At 42.9% G+C, this 19253-nt stretch overlaps 1 protein-coding gene across 2 annotated transcripts in view; it reads right to left on the reverse strand.

The window, feature by feature from the left end:
* Positions 1–235: 235 nt before the first annotated feature.
* BLK (BLK proto-oncogene, Src family tyrosine kinase) overlaps positions 236–19253 on the reverse strand; it is a 210407-nt gene continuing 191389 nt past the window's right edge. Inside the window, exon 12 of one of the 2 annotated variants that reach the window (XM_029596142.1) lies at positions 236–1319. In XM_029596142.1, the coding sequence (XP_029452002.1) occupies positions 1114–1319 (206 nt within the window). In that variant the 3' untranslated portion in view covers positions 236–1113. The remainder of the gene's footprint in view (positions 1320–19253) is intronic. The other variant, XM_029596141.1, reaches the window with a different exon arrangement.

A 19253-nucleotide genomic window follows, 5' to 3' on the forward strand; every position in this document is an offset into this window, starting at 1 on the left:
ATTCATGAAGATGACAAAAAAGAATTATGACAGAGGACTAAAAAAGAATTATTAAATAAGTAGGAGAAGACAGATGTGTGCATACCAATTTTTACAGTAGATCACTCTTCTCCACAAAAAATCATTTCAATAATGTTAAAAAAATGTTTTTTCCAGTTTTTTTCTTGCTTTACTGTTTAAATAAAATAATTTATTTTAAATTTGGCTTGCAGGGTTTTTTTTTTATCAGCAATAATAGAAAATTATATTTTGCCGTAAGAGATTCTTACGTTGCAAAAAAACACCATAAATTCAACAAATAAACATTTCTATGAACATACAGTAGTATAGTTACTACAACAATTTGAAGCTCAATGTCAAAAACTATTTCAGTTGTAGATGTCAAAATATGTCAGAAAGTTTAATGCCATCATTTCCAAACTAGTCATTGCAAACATTACTCATAGTCACAATTAAAAGATTTTGTATAGACTGGCAGAAATAAAGGTTTCTTTTTAGTCATTCTCTGAATTTTGGTTCTGTCATAATATTTGACCATCTGCTTGGGCCTGATTCACCAGGGTTTTTCTCTCATTCTGGATATATGAGAAAAAAAGCTTAGTGAATCAGGCCCTCTGTGCTACTAGAGAGAGCATAATCCTAAAAATGTACTTATGTTTGCAGCTTCCAAGCAATACAAGTACCTTAACCTAGCAGCAATCCCCCTCTTCATATGTGTCATTTATACAGTCAGGAGCTGTTGCATACCATACATGTATGGTTGTCATTGTCAGAGGGAGATCACTTTACTCTTGGCATCACAAGAAAAAGGAATTGAAAGGTTCAGCAAACAAATCTGGATATCAATATTTCATTTCTGAGTTGAGATACCAGCCAGTTTGTTGCCATCTAGACATATTGAACTAGTCCTGGTTTTACCCCACTGAATCTATGGTCTTCCATGGTTTCATATTTTTCAAGAAAAAAAGTACTTCAAGTTCATAGGCACAATATGGTAAAACTGGGGATGGTTCAGCCTATCCAGATGACATGGGGCAGTTGACAACCCTACTTCTGGCCTGCCCGACAAATAATGATGCTGCTTTATTTGTGGTAACAAAGCTGTTATTGAGGTTACTCTTCATGATCTTCATACTGTCTTTCTGTAGCAATATAAAAGTCCTCTAAAACAGACTGTAGATACTCAAATGTAGGTCTTTCTTCAGGTTTATTCATCCAGCATTTTATCATGATCTCATAGAGTTCCAATGGGCAACCATCAGGACATGGCATGCGGTAATCCTGGTCCAGAACACGAATGACCTCTGGGTTGGTCATACCTGAAAAACAAAAATGCACATGGTATAAGCCAGAGTTTGATGGATACTATATAATGTACATTTAAGACAAGAAAAATGTAAAAAAAACATATTTTGTTTCTATGCCTGGTATTATATGATATGTTTATGCTATTAGTAAATAATAATTGCTACTTCAACGTTTTCTTTCTAAGCCTTTAGCAGAGGTGGGAAGAACAATTTTCATTTCATTTTTCATTTCATTTTCAGGAGTTTGATTTTCCACAAATTTTTAGTCAAATGTTTATTTCAGTTAGTTTAAAAAACAAAATAAACATTTAAACAAACCCCCCCCCTAAAAACAAACATAAAAAATAAATGGGGCCTCCCAAGCCCCCCACCCAAAAAAATGCTGGGCCAGGATCCTTCTTGGCCCCCATTTACCTGATCCACGGAGGATCTGCCACCAAGGCCTAGGCCCAGGCTGAAGCCTAGGCCTTGCAAGGCCTAGGCTGTGGTAGGTCTCCATGACCTCGGCCTATGCCCTATGTAAGGCCTAGGCTTTAAGGCCTGTACCCGACACCTGGACCTCAACCTAGGCTGGGGCCCAGGCCAAACACAGTGACCCAGTTTGGAGATATGGCTCGATGCCAGGGTCTTGGCCTGAGCCCAGACCGGATGCAGAGACGCAACCCAGACTGGGCCCAGACCCAAAGTTGCAACCCAGTTCGGTGACTGGGTTCTGACACCGGGACCTTGGCCCAGACTCCGGCCTGATGTTGGGACCCGACTCGGGACTCCTTTGCAAGTAAATCTATGCATGAAAAAAAAGGGTGTTTTAGGGGCATGTTGGGGCATGTTTTGCACATACTCATGTAATTATCTATTTTAAAAGTGACTTATGTGTTAATGTTATCAACACTGTGCAAGCAAATTTAATACAGCTATTTTTTAAGCCAAGTTCAAACTTACATGGTGCTTTTCAACTTAGGGCCTCATTTTCTAAAGTATCGCAGGCCTGAGGGGCAGGGGGCCGAAATGGGGGGGCGGGCCTGCGCTAGCCGGCAGCGATCGCACTGTCGTGGTGCGATCGCTGCCGGTTTCGCACTCAATAGCGCCACCATAGAAGGGGTAGCTATTGGGAGTGAAATAGGACGCAAAAAGGGCCTTACCTTTTCGCTGTCTGCAGCGTCGGCGCAGAGTCAGCCCTGGTGACGCCCTGACTCCTCCTCTTTCAGGGCCGACTCCGCCCCCATCCTGGTATCGCACGTGATAAGGGACTTTTCGCGTGCGAAAGGTCCCTTATTGCGTGTGAGCCGCTTAGAAAATGAGGCCCTTAATGGGGATGGTGGGGGGGTTATAGGAAAGTAAATTTGAAGGGTTGGTGTGGGGTTTTTTTCCGATTCGCTTTTTTTTTTTCCGATTAGTGTTTTTTTTTTAAATTCATTTTTCCAGTTTCGGGTTCGGGTCGTTTTTTGGCGAAAAACGATCCGTGGGAAAAAAAGTTTTCCCACAAAGCGCTCGAACTGAAACCCGACCCGAGCCAGAAAAACGAAGCTCATGTCTAGACAAGGCCACCTACCGCAACCACAGGGCTTCCACTCCAATACGCAGGTGGTTTGTGATGCCAAGAGGATCATCATAGACCTTGTGGCCAGGTTTCTGGGATCCAGTCACAATGCCTACATCTTCTCGCCGTCAGGAATTCATGACTGTTTCCAGGAATGGCATATCAATGGGGGCTGGCTTCTAGATTGGAAAGCACTTATCACTACCACCACATAGCAATTAACCTTTTTTCTTTCCCTCATATTTAGGTGGATTTACAGCATTATCACAGGAGGACTGCTCAAACCTCTACCAGGAAACTGCCTCACTGCCCTTCACTAAGGGATATCTAACTCTGCTCTTTTCTGCCTTCTTCCTTACAGATGATAGAAGATATCCACTCAAAAACTGACTCATGATCCCACTAGTTAACCCACAGACTGCTGCAAATGCTCACTATACCAGGGTCTACTGGCAGACCAGGGCAGTCATCAAGAGAACTTTGGCCTACTGAAAACATAATTCCACTTTCTGGACAGATCCGGGGGATACCTTCTCTATAATTCTACTAAGGTCTGTGAGATTTTTCTAGCCTACTGCGTGCTTCATAAGCTTGCAAAATCCAGGGGCCTGTCTCCTCCAAAGGGACTAGAGGACCATGTGAATGAAGAAGAGAAGAAGGAAGAGGAGGCACACGACCTGAGTCAAGAGGAATTGCAGGAGATACATCGCCAGAATCAACAACAGGCTGTACAGGACAGGAACACTCTGATACAAAAATATTTTAGAAGTTGAAATTGCATTTATTTACAAGAGTGACAGACATGCAAAAAAATATATACAGTCAATGCTTCCTTGGCCATCCTCTTTTTCTGGGATAAAGCTCCACTGCCATACCTATCCCTATGGTGTAGTCCTTCGCAGCGGGGTCTGATCACTCCTGACCAAACCCTCAGAGGATCTGGAAACTGGGGGCAGTAGCAAAGGTTGATAACTGCTGGAGGTACTTGAAAGGCTGTGGTGCTCCAGCGAGGGATGTGAGGCTGCAGAGGAGATTGATTGGGAGCAGAGGTGGTCTTCTCCTCTTCAGCCACCATACTAAGTGAAACCATTCCCATCATGGCAGAGGGTAGGCATCTCACCTGTGCCCTCAGAGGAGGGAGCCTCTCTCTGTGGTGATGGCAGTGTTGCTGGAGTCGGCATCAGTGTGGGTGGTGTTCACATCTGAGGAGGCAGAACCATGACAGGTGAGCAAAAGGGGGGGGGGGGAGGGCTGGCAAAGGAGCAGGTGGAACTCTGGCATGTGGAGGCACCATCCAGGGTGGTGGAGCAGCAAAGGCTGGAGGGGCCTACATGTAGGGAGGCATCAGATACCTTGGAGTGTACCATGGTGGTAGTTGCTGGCTGGATGGCATCCTCTGCAGCATCTCTCTCCACATTGCAGTCTGGGCCTGCATTTCTTCCTGCGTGCCCCTCAGCTCTTGCTGCACATTCTGCACCTCCTGCTGGATGACATTCATCTGGTCCTGGATGTCATGCCTGAGGACAGCTATCTCCTTCACCACTCTAGCATTCAGTTGGAGCATGCACCTCTCTGCTGCAGTGGACTGCACCTCATCTTCAGGAGATGAGGTCTTCTTCAGTGGGGCTGCCCTCCCTTAATCTCCAACTGCATGCTGCCAGATGTTTGTTGTGCATGATAGGATATAAGTTGGCTGGGTCTCCATCTCCTCCTTCTCCTCCTCCATTTCAGAGTGGCGATGCTTAGGTGATAGATGATCATCAGCTGGTCCCTCCTTCTTATCAGTGTCCTCTTCTGGGCTTGTGGGCAGCACCTTTGAATGCCACCTTGCCCATTAGAGGCCATGGGTCCAGGCGCCTTAGAGTCCTCACCTATCTCCTCCCCTGCAAAAAGGAAAAGTGAACATAATTTCAATATGCATATGATGTGGGCTTTTCTCTTCTCAGTCACTGGACTTTCTTTTTTGGTTAATAGAACTGGTCCATGGGTCCTACTCTAGCATCTCTTGCTACTCCACATACAGTTTATTAAGCCTTCCCATGGCTGAGAGAGGTACCATGAAGCACTTGTAAAGCACCAGAAAGAGGACTTATAAATTGCCATGGCTTTTGACTGCTGGCCCTATTAGTCTTGTGCACCATTTCATATTTAAAAAATGTATGTATCTATATGTAATGGGGTAGCCTTTTTCTGACCCATGGAAATTTTTACAGCCCCTTATAAATATGCCATATGTAGCTTCAGCTGGTCTAAGTGCCCTCAGTATGACAGAGGTTCACCAGACCTAGCCTGCCAGATGTCAGCAATGTGTCAATGTGCAATAGAGGAGCAGCACTCCCTATTAGGCACGGTGTCTTCACTGAGTGACAGTAAAGCTCAGAAGAGAGTTGAGGAGAGGGGTTCTAGGATATGAATTCTTCCTTTGTCTCAATAAGTTTATCTACAGGTACCTGGAACACCCAGCCTTCCCTTGGCAGCATTGCAATCGGGATTTGGATGTCTTGGAATCCTTCACATATAATTCTGGTTTCCCCTAAGAGAGATCTCTGATAAGGACTCTTCTTCAGTTAGTTGACCCAGTGTTAAGATAGTCCCACAGTCTCAAAGTCCAGGAAACCACACTCCAGGGCAATAGGATATAAGAATTTCTGGAGTATTCCCACTTCAAGGCTGGCCTGCCCAGGAGGTATCTTCACTGAGACATATGTGGTAGATATTGTTGCTGGTTTCCAAGAATGCAGATTAAAGTCTCTGGAGGTTTATTTCTTTATATTACACTTTTTGACAATTCAAAATGGATTAAATTCAGGTTCTGTAGGTATTTCCCTATCCCCAAAGGGATTACAGTCTTACAGGGTCATTCATCAAATTGCATTAGGGCCTCAATGTGTGATACATATGCGATCTTTATTGCATCACACATTTGCGTGCAAATGTTATCAGTATGCAAAAGCTAGCTTTTTACGCAAATGAGGGACTCCTACTGCTTGTAACAAAAATTTATCGAATGGTAACATGAGATTTAACACCGGAAATAATACCTTTTTTGGTGCGATAGAGAGGGGAAAATGTTTTCATCATGGGATAAGCGCTGTTATCACAGATCACGGCTATAATGGTGGCTATTATCGCGATCGATAAAAAGGGGGCTTTTCTCATACACACCTATACAGCCTTGCTGGACCAAAAAAAATTCCTTTTTTCATCTGCCCTTTCTTCCTAAATCTTCTATGTTAGGGGGGGGAGTATACTAGTACTGGGATACTGGCCGGTTTACTGGCCCACTTACAGGATGGAAATGGGTTTTGTGCGCACATGTACATGCACATTACAAATAGGGTGCACATGTATGTGCTTTCAGCTTATATAATACCATGCGTGCATTTACACACCTGTTATACGATAACATAGGTGCATACATGCGCGCATGGTATAACAGGCTGAAAAGCACATACAAGTGCGCTCTATTTGTGCGCACATGTGCTTACACGATGATTTGCGCGTATAATTTAAAAAAGTGAAACTTATGCATGGCAATTAGGCAGCTGGTTTCTAGCTGGGATTCTCCACCCACTCATCATGACACACCTAGGGCCAAGTGTTAATGACATCCTGAGTGATATGCCTGAAGATCATGAAGCTATAAAGGGGAGGCTCTTCCAGCTTATGCAATCATTGTGGATAACATGAAAAGCTAACTTTCTTGGAGTGTGGAGGAGTGGGTTGATTATCACAGGTGCGTGCTTGGGATGATATCCACTGCGACCTTGCAGTCCTCATCCAGGGTTCTCTCTAAGGCTTCCTATGTGGCCAATACTTGGAGTGGTCTTGTGCATACAGCGGCTCTTGGCCCAGTAGTACAAGGTAGTTCAAGGAACTGAGGATACAATGCAATAACATAAGAAGTCTGGAAGATTAAACCTAGGGAACTTGTCTATTCTCTCCATCTTCTCATGGGCATTAATATAGGAAGTCTGTAGCTCCTGCTTATTTCTATGTGTCCTGTTTCTTTATAGCATCCATGTCAGATTTTAAATTTCACTCATGTCTTTTCTACTTCCCCTCCCATCCTTTTGTGATGTCAAATCAGTATCAATGTTAACTAGCTGGGGAAAGTCTCAGTGCCTGAACCTCCAGCTGCTTTACTAGCTCGGTTAAATACCTTTAATCAAGTCACTGTTTTATAGAGATGTGAATCGTGTGATCGATCGTCTTAACGATCGATTTTGGCTGGGGGGGGGGGAAGGAATCGGATCGTCGCGGTTTTGTTTTTTTTTTAAATCGTGTAAATCGTAAATCGGGGGAGGGCAGGAAAACCGGCACACTAAAACAACTCTAAAACCCACCCCGACCCTTTAAAATAAATCCCCCACCCTCCCGAACCCCCCCAAAATGTCTTAAATTACCTGGGGTCCAGTGTGGGGGTCCCGGTGTGACCTTCCACTCTCGGACCACGGGTGCGTTAATAGAAATGGCACCGGCGCTACCTTTGCCCTGTCATATGACAGGGCAAAGGTAGCGCCGGTGCCATTTTGGTTCCTGTCCCCCGACGTCACGAGCGCAGGAGATCGCTCCTGGACCCCCAGGGACTTTTGGCCAGCTTGGGGGGGCCTCCTGACCCCCACAAGACTTGCCAAAAGTCCAGCGGGGGTCCGGAAGCGACCTCCTGCACTCGAATCGTATTGCCGTATTGCAAAATGGCGCCGGCCGTATGGCCGTATGGCCGGCGCCATTTTGCAATACGGCGCCATTTCTATTAACGCATCCGTGGCCCGAGAGTGGAAGATCACACCGGGACCCCCCCCACTGGACCCCAGGTAATTTAAGACATTTTGGGGGGGGGTTCAGGAGGGTGGGGGATTTATTTTAAAGGGTCGGGGTGGGTTTTAGGGCTGTTTTAGTGTGCCGGTTTTCCCGCCCTTCCCCTTCCCCCAATTTACGATTTTTGACGATAAATCGGGGGAATTCCTATTGTATATCGCCTCTAACGATTTTTGACGATTTAAAATATATCGGACGATATTTTAAATCGTCAAAAAATGATTCACATCCCTGCTGTTTTATTCCATTGCATGTTCAACCCATGGAAGAGGTAGAGGGGCCAGCATTATATATTAGCAGGAGAGAGTGCTTGATTTCTGCTGGGAACTGCCTGAAGCCCTCTGAAGGGTAGGATATAAGAGACTTTTCTTTTGTTTGATCTTTGAAGGGATGTTCAATAGCTACAGATTACCAGCATGGAGATGTGTTGGCTGGCAGATAGTTAGGGATATGTAAGAGCATTATTTTGGACAGGTAGCCATTGCATATCAGCTGTTTCTGTCATATTGCATGTATGTTCTATGACATCTGAAGTGAATGGGATTACAAGACATTTTTATTCTTATGCTTGTACTTTAACAATGTCTATATATTCGATGAACACAGGTAACTAAAAGACTACTCCACACTGGGAATGAAGAATCACAGTGGAAAACTGTAGATGGCTGATAGTTACTATGGCTATGTATCCCTTTTTGGCAGCTTTGTCCATCTCCCCATCATGGTCCTCTCCTCATTTGGGTGGGTTTTCACTTTTTTTCCCACTGAAGGGTCTCGAAGGAGCTGTTGGCCTGACAAGACTTTGGGGGCTTTGTGAGGTTCAAGCTTCGGCAGTAAGCCGGCAGTGGAGTAGGAGGCGGCTTGTAAGGAGCACTGTTCGCGGACTCCTGTGGCGGCGGTAGGCAGAAGGGCGATGATGCAGGGGAGAAAGAAAGATAAAAAGATTTTGCTGCTGGTGCTAGCTGAGGCCGTGAACCACTCCCTTCTTCCTCGCATGGAGACCACAACTTTGCAGCACACCTGAGATTTTGCTGACAGACCCCCTTCAGTTCTCCCTTGGCCCCACCTCTGGCTTAAACTCTTGAATCAATGACAGGATGCCAAAATATGTAGTATGTTGCTTGGTTATCATTTTAGCTTCCACACTGTTAAGCTGCATTTATGTCACTATTTGGTCCATTTCAGGCCTTGCATTTCCCTTTCTTCTGAGCTTTGATAGAATTATGTGGATTTTATTTTTCCATAGTCCAATTCCAGTTAAGGAGATATTTATTTGCCTTTGAGTTAAGTGAGTTACTTTCCCGATGGCTATGGGAAATGTGAGATAGATTCAAATGAGAGCTGTCTGGTTCATTTTTCTCACTGCCACAAGTTATTTTGAGTGTCTATTATCGCCCACTTAAAACTTTTGTTATGTTTTGTTGGGCACAAGTTCCTCTGTGTTTCTAATATCATGTCTCAATTAAAAATTTGTTCATATCGATGCATTCTCCCTGCTGAAAGAGTCTCGGAGCACGGACGGGCAAAGGGGACATAAATCCTGAAAGCACAATGAGCAAAATGTTTTAAGGAAGCACAGGAAGCAAAATGTTTTATAATGACAAAACCAAAAAATAATAATAATAATAATGAAAATAATAAACCTAATGATTATTTGACTTTGTCAACAGTTTTTTCTTTTATAGGCAGGCGGTCTGTACTGTGCATGTTTGACTGTGTTGTTATTTCCTATGAAATCATCAAAACGACTATTTTCACGTGCTCCAAGTAATGCTGTCTCCGAAAACAAAAAATAGTCACTGACTGGAAATGCCCAATGATGACCTAATTTCTTGTGAGATCATAAAACGTGGCTACCTCCGCATTTTCCGCGGTAATGTTTACTGCACATGATTGGCCTGTGCGTGCCTAGCCGTGATGTCATTTCCTGTCTCCCATACTTCCCTGGTGCCCCAGCACCAGGGAGACTGATAGGATACAACATGTAGTTGAAACTATAGTATCTTTATTATAAATGTGTTTATATCATACTTTATTACACTTAGGGGTAGATTTTAAGAGGTGTGCGTGGGCGTACATGTACGCATGCTACCCGGCATGCACACATGTATGCCCTATTTTATAACTTGTGCACGCAAGTTATAAAATCGGGGGTTTGCATGTGCAAGGGGGTGCAAAATTGTGCACCTTGCGCATGCCAAGCCTGCGCCGAACCGCCCTGCCTTCCCCTACCTCCCCCGCCCTTTCCCCCCTACCTTTTTCTTTTTTTTTTCTTGCTTTAAAACTTACTTCAGCCCTGGCAAATGGCCACTATGCTGGGAGCCTCTTACCCCGCCCCCACCCCCAGACCACCCCACCCCACCCCATACACACCCCGCCCCTTTAATAAAGCCCCGGGACTTACACGCTTCCCGGGGCTTTACACGCATCGCCGGGTCTTTTGAAAAGAAGCCCGGCGCGCATAACCCTTTGAAAGTCCAGCCCTTAGTATCTAAACTACACAGATTACAAAACAGATCACATGGTAGCTTTGTTATTTCAAATACATTTCATTTCTGAAGAAAGAGATGTAAAACTTCTATCCTTGGAAAAAGAGAATTGGAAGCTGTGATTCATTTTCTATTCACATGTTTTGCAACAAACTGAAGTGTATATGACACAGTGAGTCAAATTATAATATTTTGTTACAAAAACCTGAGAAATTGTTACGTTTATTGCTTATCACATAAAATACACATTCTTTATAAAGAAATGCCCAGAGAATATTAGTCTATTTTTCCATCCTGTCTGATTGCATTGTTTTGTTGTTAGTATTTATTTATTTATTTTATTTATTTATTTAGCATTCTTTTATATACCGAGGAGTGAAGGCAATGTCTGCTATACCTTGGTATATAAAAGAATGGTAAATACATTAAATAAATAAATAAATAAATAGTAACAGAGGATCAACAAAAAGTCTGATTTCGCATCTTTTCAAAGCAGGGAGCATGCCACCCATACATTTTGTTAAAAGTGTTTATATCATTCTTTATTATGTATAGTTTAAAAATACACACACAAACCCACACAGATTACAAAAACAAAAACCGCTTATGGAATTCTAATATCTTTGTTATTATAAAAATATATCTCGAGTTGCTTCAAACATTTAGAACAGTTTTCATTTCTGCAAAAAAAAAAAAAAAAAAAAAAAAGATATAAAACTGTACTGTTTGACAAAATGATGTTTGCTCTCTTTTACAGATTATGTGGTCGATAAGCCTTATTTGATCTTTATCGACATTTGGCCTAACTAGTTGGCTTAGAGCCATCTGGAGGTCCTCTGCAATTTTTGACAGACTCGATCACATCAATAACAGTTACAAAGCCCCGATATCTCTGTTTTATACTCCGCCAGCACTAATATGCTTATGACACACTCAAGACACAGTCTGTCACAAAAGTCTTCTTAGTTTCTGCCTTTTCAAATGCCAGCATAATTTCTGACACTCATGATATTTTCGCCACTGGTATTTCCATGATACAGGCATTGCAGTCATTGCGTAGGACCCCCTTGCCAACATTTTTTTATAATGCAGTGCATCGTTGATCGTACGAGGGAACTAAATATATTTTTACAGTAAAGAGCGTGTGTGCGCGTATGTTTCTAAAGTCCCAGTTTGTGTCACCATCTCATGTCCCCCACATCCTCTGGTCTTGAAACCCATTTGCAATCTCTGTTTACCATCTATATCTTCCAGTTTGTCGTTGTTGTAAGTGCAAAAACAGCTCACGTAGGACACTTTGATCGCTGGTGGATCTTCCATCTCTTCATTTTCTCCAGTCAGCAAAGATCCGTCAGTGAACTATAACATAAAATGTTTACAAGATTGATAAAGCCACTCTAAAAACTAGTTCTCTTTCTGTCATAACACCCACAAAATAATTTAAAACATGCTCTTACCTCTGCTACCATGGCTGAAAAGGCTTCTTCTAGTTTGTTAAAGTAATCTATCGTCTCAGCATCCACCATTGCTTGGTACAGTTCCAGGTCTGTGCAATCTATACAACTGTTGCCGTTGTCTATGTCCGCCGCTGGATCTGTGTTTTCTCTGTCCTCTTCATTATTGAACAAATCTTAGGAATCAAACAATTTTTGTGCCAACAGCATCTTGTCTATCTCTGCAGTACCTATAATGTCCCCTGATATTCCATCAAAATTCCTACAGCCTTGTATCCTTTTTACTCCCCTTCGAGCTTCTAATTATGTAGAGGGGCTTACACCTTGCTTGAAAATGGGGGGCTGTACCCCCTCTTTCTATAGGCTGTCTTTTGGGAGTTTTGTAGGGATCCATTTTTTCAACAGGGGATCTGCTCTAACCTTTTTAAAAAACTTGCCAGGAATTCAGTATATATGCTGCCAGACTTCATTTTCTACACATTGCTGAATGGGTATGCCGCTGCCTTGCCCCCACACTCACCCCTGGGCATGTTTAGGCTTGTTGACCCCATTCCTATCTGTTCCAATACCATAAGAAAAACCGATATTCTCAGCCTGTCTGAGATGATTATTTTGTAAAAAAAGAAGAAAATATTACAAATAGTCACAGAAAACATGCTATGTCATTTGTGAAAAAAGCTGAAAGTTATAACAGCTCCCATTTTAGATATATAATACACTAGAATATTTCAGAAGAAATATAAGGTGCTGAAAAGTAAAGTATGTAAACCATAGTTTCCTTTAGAAAATAGCAGGGTTTTTGTCAGGCTGGAGGTGTCGGTACTGAGTAGAAGCACCTTTTTCATCCACCTGCTTGATTTTTGTCCTGTTGTCCCTCAAAAAACTAGGTGCCATGATGCAGCCAAGATCTAAAATAGCACATTACTATATAATCTTTCTGGAGTATATAGAATCTGATAACAAAAAAAAAAGAGACTTCCTTCATTATTTCCAACATTTTCTTTCCAGTAAGAAACAATAAAACCTTTGGGCTTAGGTCATTAGGTCAGGTTCTTATGGCCTGGTTTGGCCTCTGTTGGAAACAGGATGCTGGGTTTGGTGGACCCTTGGTCTGACCTAGTATGGCATGTTCTTATGTTCTTATCACACCTTCCCATTCTTTTTCTTTCTTGCTCAAATGATTTGACTGATTTTTCCCCTTCACTTCTTTGGTTATTAAAGTAGTAAGTCTTGCTTGCTGCATCTTATGGGTTTATGACCTGTTCCATGTGGTGATCATGTTTGATTCAAATGTTATTTACTTTTTTTTTCAATTTATTAAAGATTCTTGGTGCGCTCGAACTTGAGTTGAAACAGGTATTATCTGGATGTGCATAACATAGACAGTCAGATTAAAAAATATTTTGAGAGGGGAAGAAGGATTGAAACAGTTTGCAGGTTTTGGTGCTGGTCCATTATTGGTCTCAGGTCAGTGCTTATTTTCTGTTCTACCTGTAGGAATTTCAAAAACTTGTACAAAATGAAAGGTTTAAAACACAGAGTCCATTAAATTGCCATATTTATTGCTTAAAATATGAAATAATGAACACGAAGAGATGGATCGGTAAAAAAGGACTTTATTGAATCTTGCCCGACTCTGGCCGAGTTTCACTCTTCAAGGAGCTGCCTCAGGGGCTTGACAGCCACATTAATTGGCACATTCACGAGCACACTATTACTGAAAATATGATTGTCTCATATACTGCAGTTGCGTATGAGAAGACTATTCATAGGTTGGAAACAACTATTGTAGTAGTTGTGAAAACACCACTATGTATACACTCCTTTGACAGCAGCAGGGCTAAAAAAAAGTCACTTAATAACGCATAGAGCCTGCTGCACACCGAAGATATTGCCTGAAATTCTATACTTATGCTCTGCCAAAGAAACATTTTTACTAACTTAGGGCCTCATTTTCCAATATTGCATTGGTATTGCATGCAATACCAAAAAGGGGTGTACCTTATGCTAATAAGCATGTGTATTGTACTATCAGCTATGTGAAAGGTGGTTATTGCAAGTTGCACTATTAGCCCAATTTGGGCTACATTGCCAGTACATCATGGTGTCTCGTGACAGACCTGTGTGAGAGAGAGAGAGACTTGCCATGGTGCCTCCTCCCTAGACAGGTATTTGTATCCCTATGAGAGGCCCACCTAGTAACTCGAGGTGAGGTTTAAGTATTAGTGTAGGGAGTTAGGGGCCACTTTCACATTCAACGTGAGACGTACGACCAGAACAGTGGTCTCTTGTGAAGATTTGATGACCTTTGGAGTGAGGAAACTCACTCCAAGATGAGATTTGGGCAATGTTCTCTCCACCTAGCTTGATGGAACATCAAGCTAGGTGGAGAGAATGTTTCACGTTGAATGTGAAAGTGGCCCCTAACCCCCTACACTAATACTTAAACCTCACCTCGAGTTACTAGGTGGGCCTCTCATAGGGATACAAATACCTGTCTAGGGAGGAGGCACCATGGCAAGTCTCTCTCTCTCACTCTCACTGCAATAAACTCTCACCAGCCTGTAACACAAATGAAAGAGGTATAGTTATTAACAGTGCAGCTGTTTCACAGCACACAATAAATCCTCCCTACTTTACATTTGCCCTGCCCCCCGAATTAAAAATTTGCAAATCACATTAACTGCTATTAGCAGAATTATCTTGCATGGTAATTCCTTGGAAAATGAGGCCCTTAGTTACACTAAGATCAAAAGCATTATATTAATTTCTGTCCTTGTCTATAATTAATGGAGAGGATGATGCACATTCTTTTTGTATGGTGAGTTATAAGGGAAAGCTCCTAATTCTGCTCTACAACCATTATTAGGGGTGTTTCTGTGGAGTGCTACAGAGTGCTACAGAGCTGGGGGTGCAGGCTGTGATATTGTGTCACAGACTGCTGACAGTGGATGTTGTTTGTTAATGAGATAAGCCATAATTTGAATATTCTTGCTTGCATGGTGAGTAATAAGGGAAAGCTCCTAATACTGCTTTGTGCTTACACATTAAATCTGTGGATTAAAAAAAAAAAAAAGTGATGGTTTGCCTAGAACGTAGTTTTATCCCCTTTAAATATCCTGTTAAGAAAATTTATTATTCAAATTTATTATTATTATTATTATTATTATTATTACCCCCCCAAAACTGTATTTATCCCTGCTTTTTACATTCCTCCCTAAAGACATGCCTAGGCATGCACCCCCTGTATGTAGAAGAGGAGCATGGGTGATGTCATTAACCAAACAGATCACCTCCCCTTTTAGCAGTGGTTTCATTTCCTGTGATGTCATCCAAGATGACTGCCCCCTTTAGCCATGATTTCATCAAGATGGATGCCTCATGGGCAAAAAAGGGACATAGCTTGGGCAGTGTTAGGCTGAATGTCAACAAAGGGGTGAGGCTAGGGCAGGGAATAGGGAACAGGGTGGGGCTTAACCCAGAAGCAAATGCTGACTGGCTGAGAGGTGGGGCCAGTAGGTGGGGCTTAGCCCAGAAGTGAAGGCCAATTGGTTGAGGGGCAGGGAAAGGGGCATAGTTTAACCCAGAAGTGGGCATGGCCACCAGTCAAAACAAAGTTTTGACATTTGCTGTGTCCTACTACTCCCAGTAATAGTTCAAGAAATCTTTGCATTAAGGCCCTGGAGGTGGGCCAGCCTCCACCCTTACTCAGCTGTTCAAAAACATGATCTATGGTAGGTGTTCCCCTCTCTCTTCTTTTCGTTCCCCCCTACTTTTTAAGTCAACCTCATAGTAACTCCTGGTCAGGGCACTCTGAAATTGCAAAGGCTGCCCAGGCCATGGTACATGGTACTGCTCTCAGTGGCATACGTCACTGGCCTAGAGAGCAAAAATCTTCAGCAAATTCTTTTCTCAGTATCTTTCTAAATTTACTCTTGATATCTTGGTGTACTGTGAAAAAAAATCAGAGAAATGTGAAACACCCCCCCCCCCCCCCCCATAAAAGCAGTGCATTCTATGACTGTTCCCCAGTTGTATTTAAATGGTCACAATATTTATCTTTACTGAGGATTTTCTTTATGATCAAAATCCCAAATTGCTCATTCACTCTTCTGTCATCTCAGTTGTAACACAGCTTATAATTTATGGTCCCTCCTTCCTTCTTTTGTCACTGTTTTTGAACACGGACATTATTCCTTGGTCCTGCTACTATGCTGCTGCTGCTGCCTGTCACTGCAGAGTCTGAACTTTCCGCTCTGAGGAATACAGTTTTAAAACCAGCTGTGGGCAACATAGGCAACTGCACATTCATGCTCTTATACCCAACCATAACCTCTTGCTCTCACAGACACTTACACACTCTTAGGCTGTAAGACACTCTCTCCCCCCCCTCCACCCCCCCCTCCCACACACACACTCTTACTCCCCTGGATTTTCCCATACACACTCATGCTCTCACACTCACTGGCTCCCTCACATACACACAAACACACACACACAGGCAAGCTCCCAATCATTCTCACACAAACACACACACACACACACACACACAGGCAAGCTCCCAGTCATTCTCACACTGAACCCCAGGCAGGCTCCCATTCATTTTCACACCACTCCCTCCCCATCCCCCAGGCATGCACACATTCATTCTCACACACAGACCCCCAGGCAGGAACCAATTTATTCTCAGACACACATATACACCATACACAGGCAGGAACCTCCTCTCAAACCTACATCTCGCTTTAAATGTAACAAAAACGGAGCTCCTCACAATCTCCAATCCTCCAGCTCGCTCGCTCCCTGCCTTAAGCAAATCCAACCCTCCACCTGATACATTTACCTGCAATGTGAGAGATCTCGGTGTCTATCTTGACCAACATTTAAATCTCAAATCTCACATCCACAATACCATAAAAACAGGCTTCTTCAAATTGCACATCCTAAAGAAACTTAAACCCCTGCTATATTCCCAAGACCTCCGCACAGTCCTACAGGCAACTATTTTAACTAAACTGGACTATTGCAATTCTTTATTGCTGGGCCTCCCTCTCTCCACTATCAAACCCCTCCAACTTTCACAGAATGCCATGGCCAGAATCCTAACAAACGCACGTAAATCGGATCACATTACCCCTATCCTAAAAGACCTCCACTGGTTACCCATAACCTCACGCATAAAATACAAAACACTCACCATCCTCCACAATTTATTGTACAATCAAAATCACACTTGGCTCGAGAATGCTCCTCTTGTCCGATCATCTACCCGCACCTCCAGATCCAACCTTGCTGGTACCTATACACCCCCTCCCTAAAAACTGCTCACCACACCTCAACCAGAGAAAGGGCTTTCTCTATTGCCGACCCTTCCCTATGGAACACCCTGCCCACGGCCCTCCATCTAGAACCTAACCTGTCTAAATTTAAAAAAGGGCTCAAAACCTGGCTCTTTACATTAGCATACCCAGACGTTGACCAAACTTAGCTTGCACTCTAACCCCACAGCCCAACCTTTCCCCCCTCCTCCTCTCTGCCTCTCCTTTTCTCCCCCTTTCTTCACCCCAAACAAAGACTCCAAAATATAGTGTTTCTCCCCCCTAAGCAATGACGCCTAAATTCTGTTATAAGTTTCCCCTCACCCTCCTTTAAGCCTACCCTACCATTCCCCCCCCCCCCCCCCCCACACACACACACACACCTCTCCCTGTCACTGCCATCACTGGTCTGGTACCTACCAGCCCACCTGTACATATTGTCTATTGTTAATTTATTTTCTTCAAATGTTCCTATCAAATTTCTCTCTTTCCCTATCCTTCCTACTGCTGTCCTCTCTCCTCTTTCATCACTGCTCCCCCCTTCCCTTCCCTGTTTATTGTATTTCTCTCTCTTGTTATTTTGTCACAATGTAAACCGGCATGATGTTCCGACGAATGTCGGTATATAAAAATCAACAAATAAACAAATAAATAAATAATAGGCCCATCAACATACTTTTGCATGTTGCGGGCACTATTAGGTTCGGGGGGGTTGGCCGCACATTTTCCATGCGCTATTACCTCTTACTGTATAAGGGATAAAAATAGCGTGTTGAAAACGCGCAGCCAAATGGGTGCTAATGTTGTGCTCGGCCGAGCGCATCATACTGAATCGGCCCGAATGTTAGCAATGTCATCCCTTATACATATAAGGGAAGATATCTGAACAATCATTTGGGGGGGGGGGGGGGCAAAAATTGATTGTACGATTATCAATAAGTTCTTTAATTTTGAGCATGCTAGTTTTCTCAGATGTTTCCCATATAGCAGGTTCTTCACTTTTGTCATCCTGGATATAATATACACTCTAGAAAGGCCTCGCACCTTCACGACCATCCTCTCACAATCATAAATAATCCATATCCATACATGTGATTGGGAGGTCAAAGACCGCAGCTTTATTACAATCCAGTACCTGAGCAAAACAGCAAAGTCATTATACATAAAATGCAGTATTCCATCCGACATACTGGCCCTGGTAGGATAACCACCACAACCCAGCAAGTTAACACTACTCCCAGGTCACTTGACCTGTAGGCCAGTTGACCATAGGCCCTGCCACAGCCAGCAAGAAGCCAGTTATCCACAGGGCTGAATCCAGACCCCACAGCTCACAGCAACTCCGAGAGACTCCAAATCATACCAAGTTTACATTTCCTGATCGGATTCCCTGCCTACTGCGACAAACATCTTGTAAACAAATAACAACAAAAGTGCATCTAACCCAGCATATAAAATCAATCAAAACAACTAAGAGGGAAAAAGAGTTGGAGAACTGCTTACAAAAGGGACAGCAGTGCTGGGGTTGCTCTGGGTTCAAAGGGAACCTATGGGAGGAGCCAAATCCAAATTAGGCTCCTCATGCATCAGGGCCAGCCAAAAACTATTATGGCCTGTTGCCAGGAGACTCACGAGGAACTTTTTAATTTATTTTTAAATCTGACCCTAGTGCAGTGGCCAGTCAGCAAAGGGGGCTAACACGTTCCCAGCTGACCAGGGGCACATATTATATTTGTCAGCCCAGAATGAACTGAACTGACTTCCAGAATCTGGAAAGGAAGAGGAGATATTAGAGATTTTATCTAAAAAATAGTGTCCAGTTTCATCAGATTTTAGCCCCAGCAATGGATTCTTTTTCTAATTTTAATAAGTAGTCAAAGATTTGACTGTGTTAAATAATTTGTGTGGTCGGTTGGGGGCAGCTTGAATTTGGATAGAAACATGTTGATGTTTTAGCAAATCAGCTTTAACACAATACTCTTTAAGCTTGTGATTATGATTTTCACAATCCTCACCCCTCAAAGATTTCCTCCAGCATCACTCAAGACATCTCAATTCTCTTTCTAAAATAATCATTTTGGGTCCAAACCAGAGAGCCCTTTAAGATCTATTAACTACCCTGTTTTTCAATGGTGCAATTGTTTCTAGAGCATCTTGCAGAGACAACTTCAAGTGATTAACAGCTTCATCAGCACTAGATATACTAGCATCTTAAACCTTGGGAAGAAGGTTCAGACGAAATAACTCAGCATCAACTAAATAACGTTTATAAAGTCTAGGCTTTGGATCATTGCAATTTTGGGCCATTTTTTAAATTCTATCCT

This window comes from Rhinatrema bivittatum, chromosome 3 (assembly GCF_901001135.1).
Source record: "Rhinatrema bivittatum chromosome 3, aRhiBiv1.1, whole genome shotgun sequence".
In the NCBI taxonomy this organism is placed as follows: Eukaryota; Metazoa; Chordata; class Amphibia; order Gymnophiona; family Rhinatrematidae; genus Rhinatrema; species Rhinatrema bivittatum.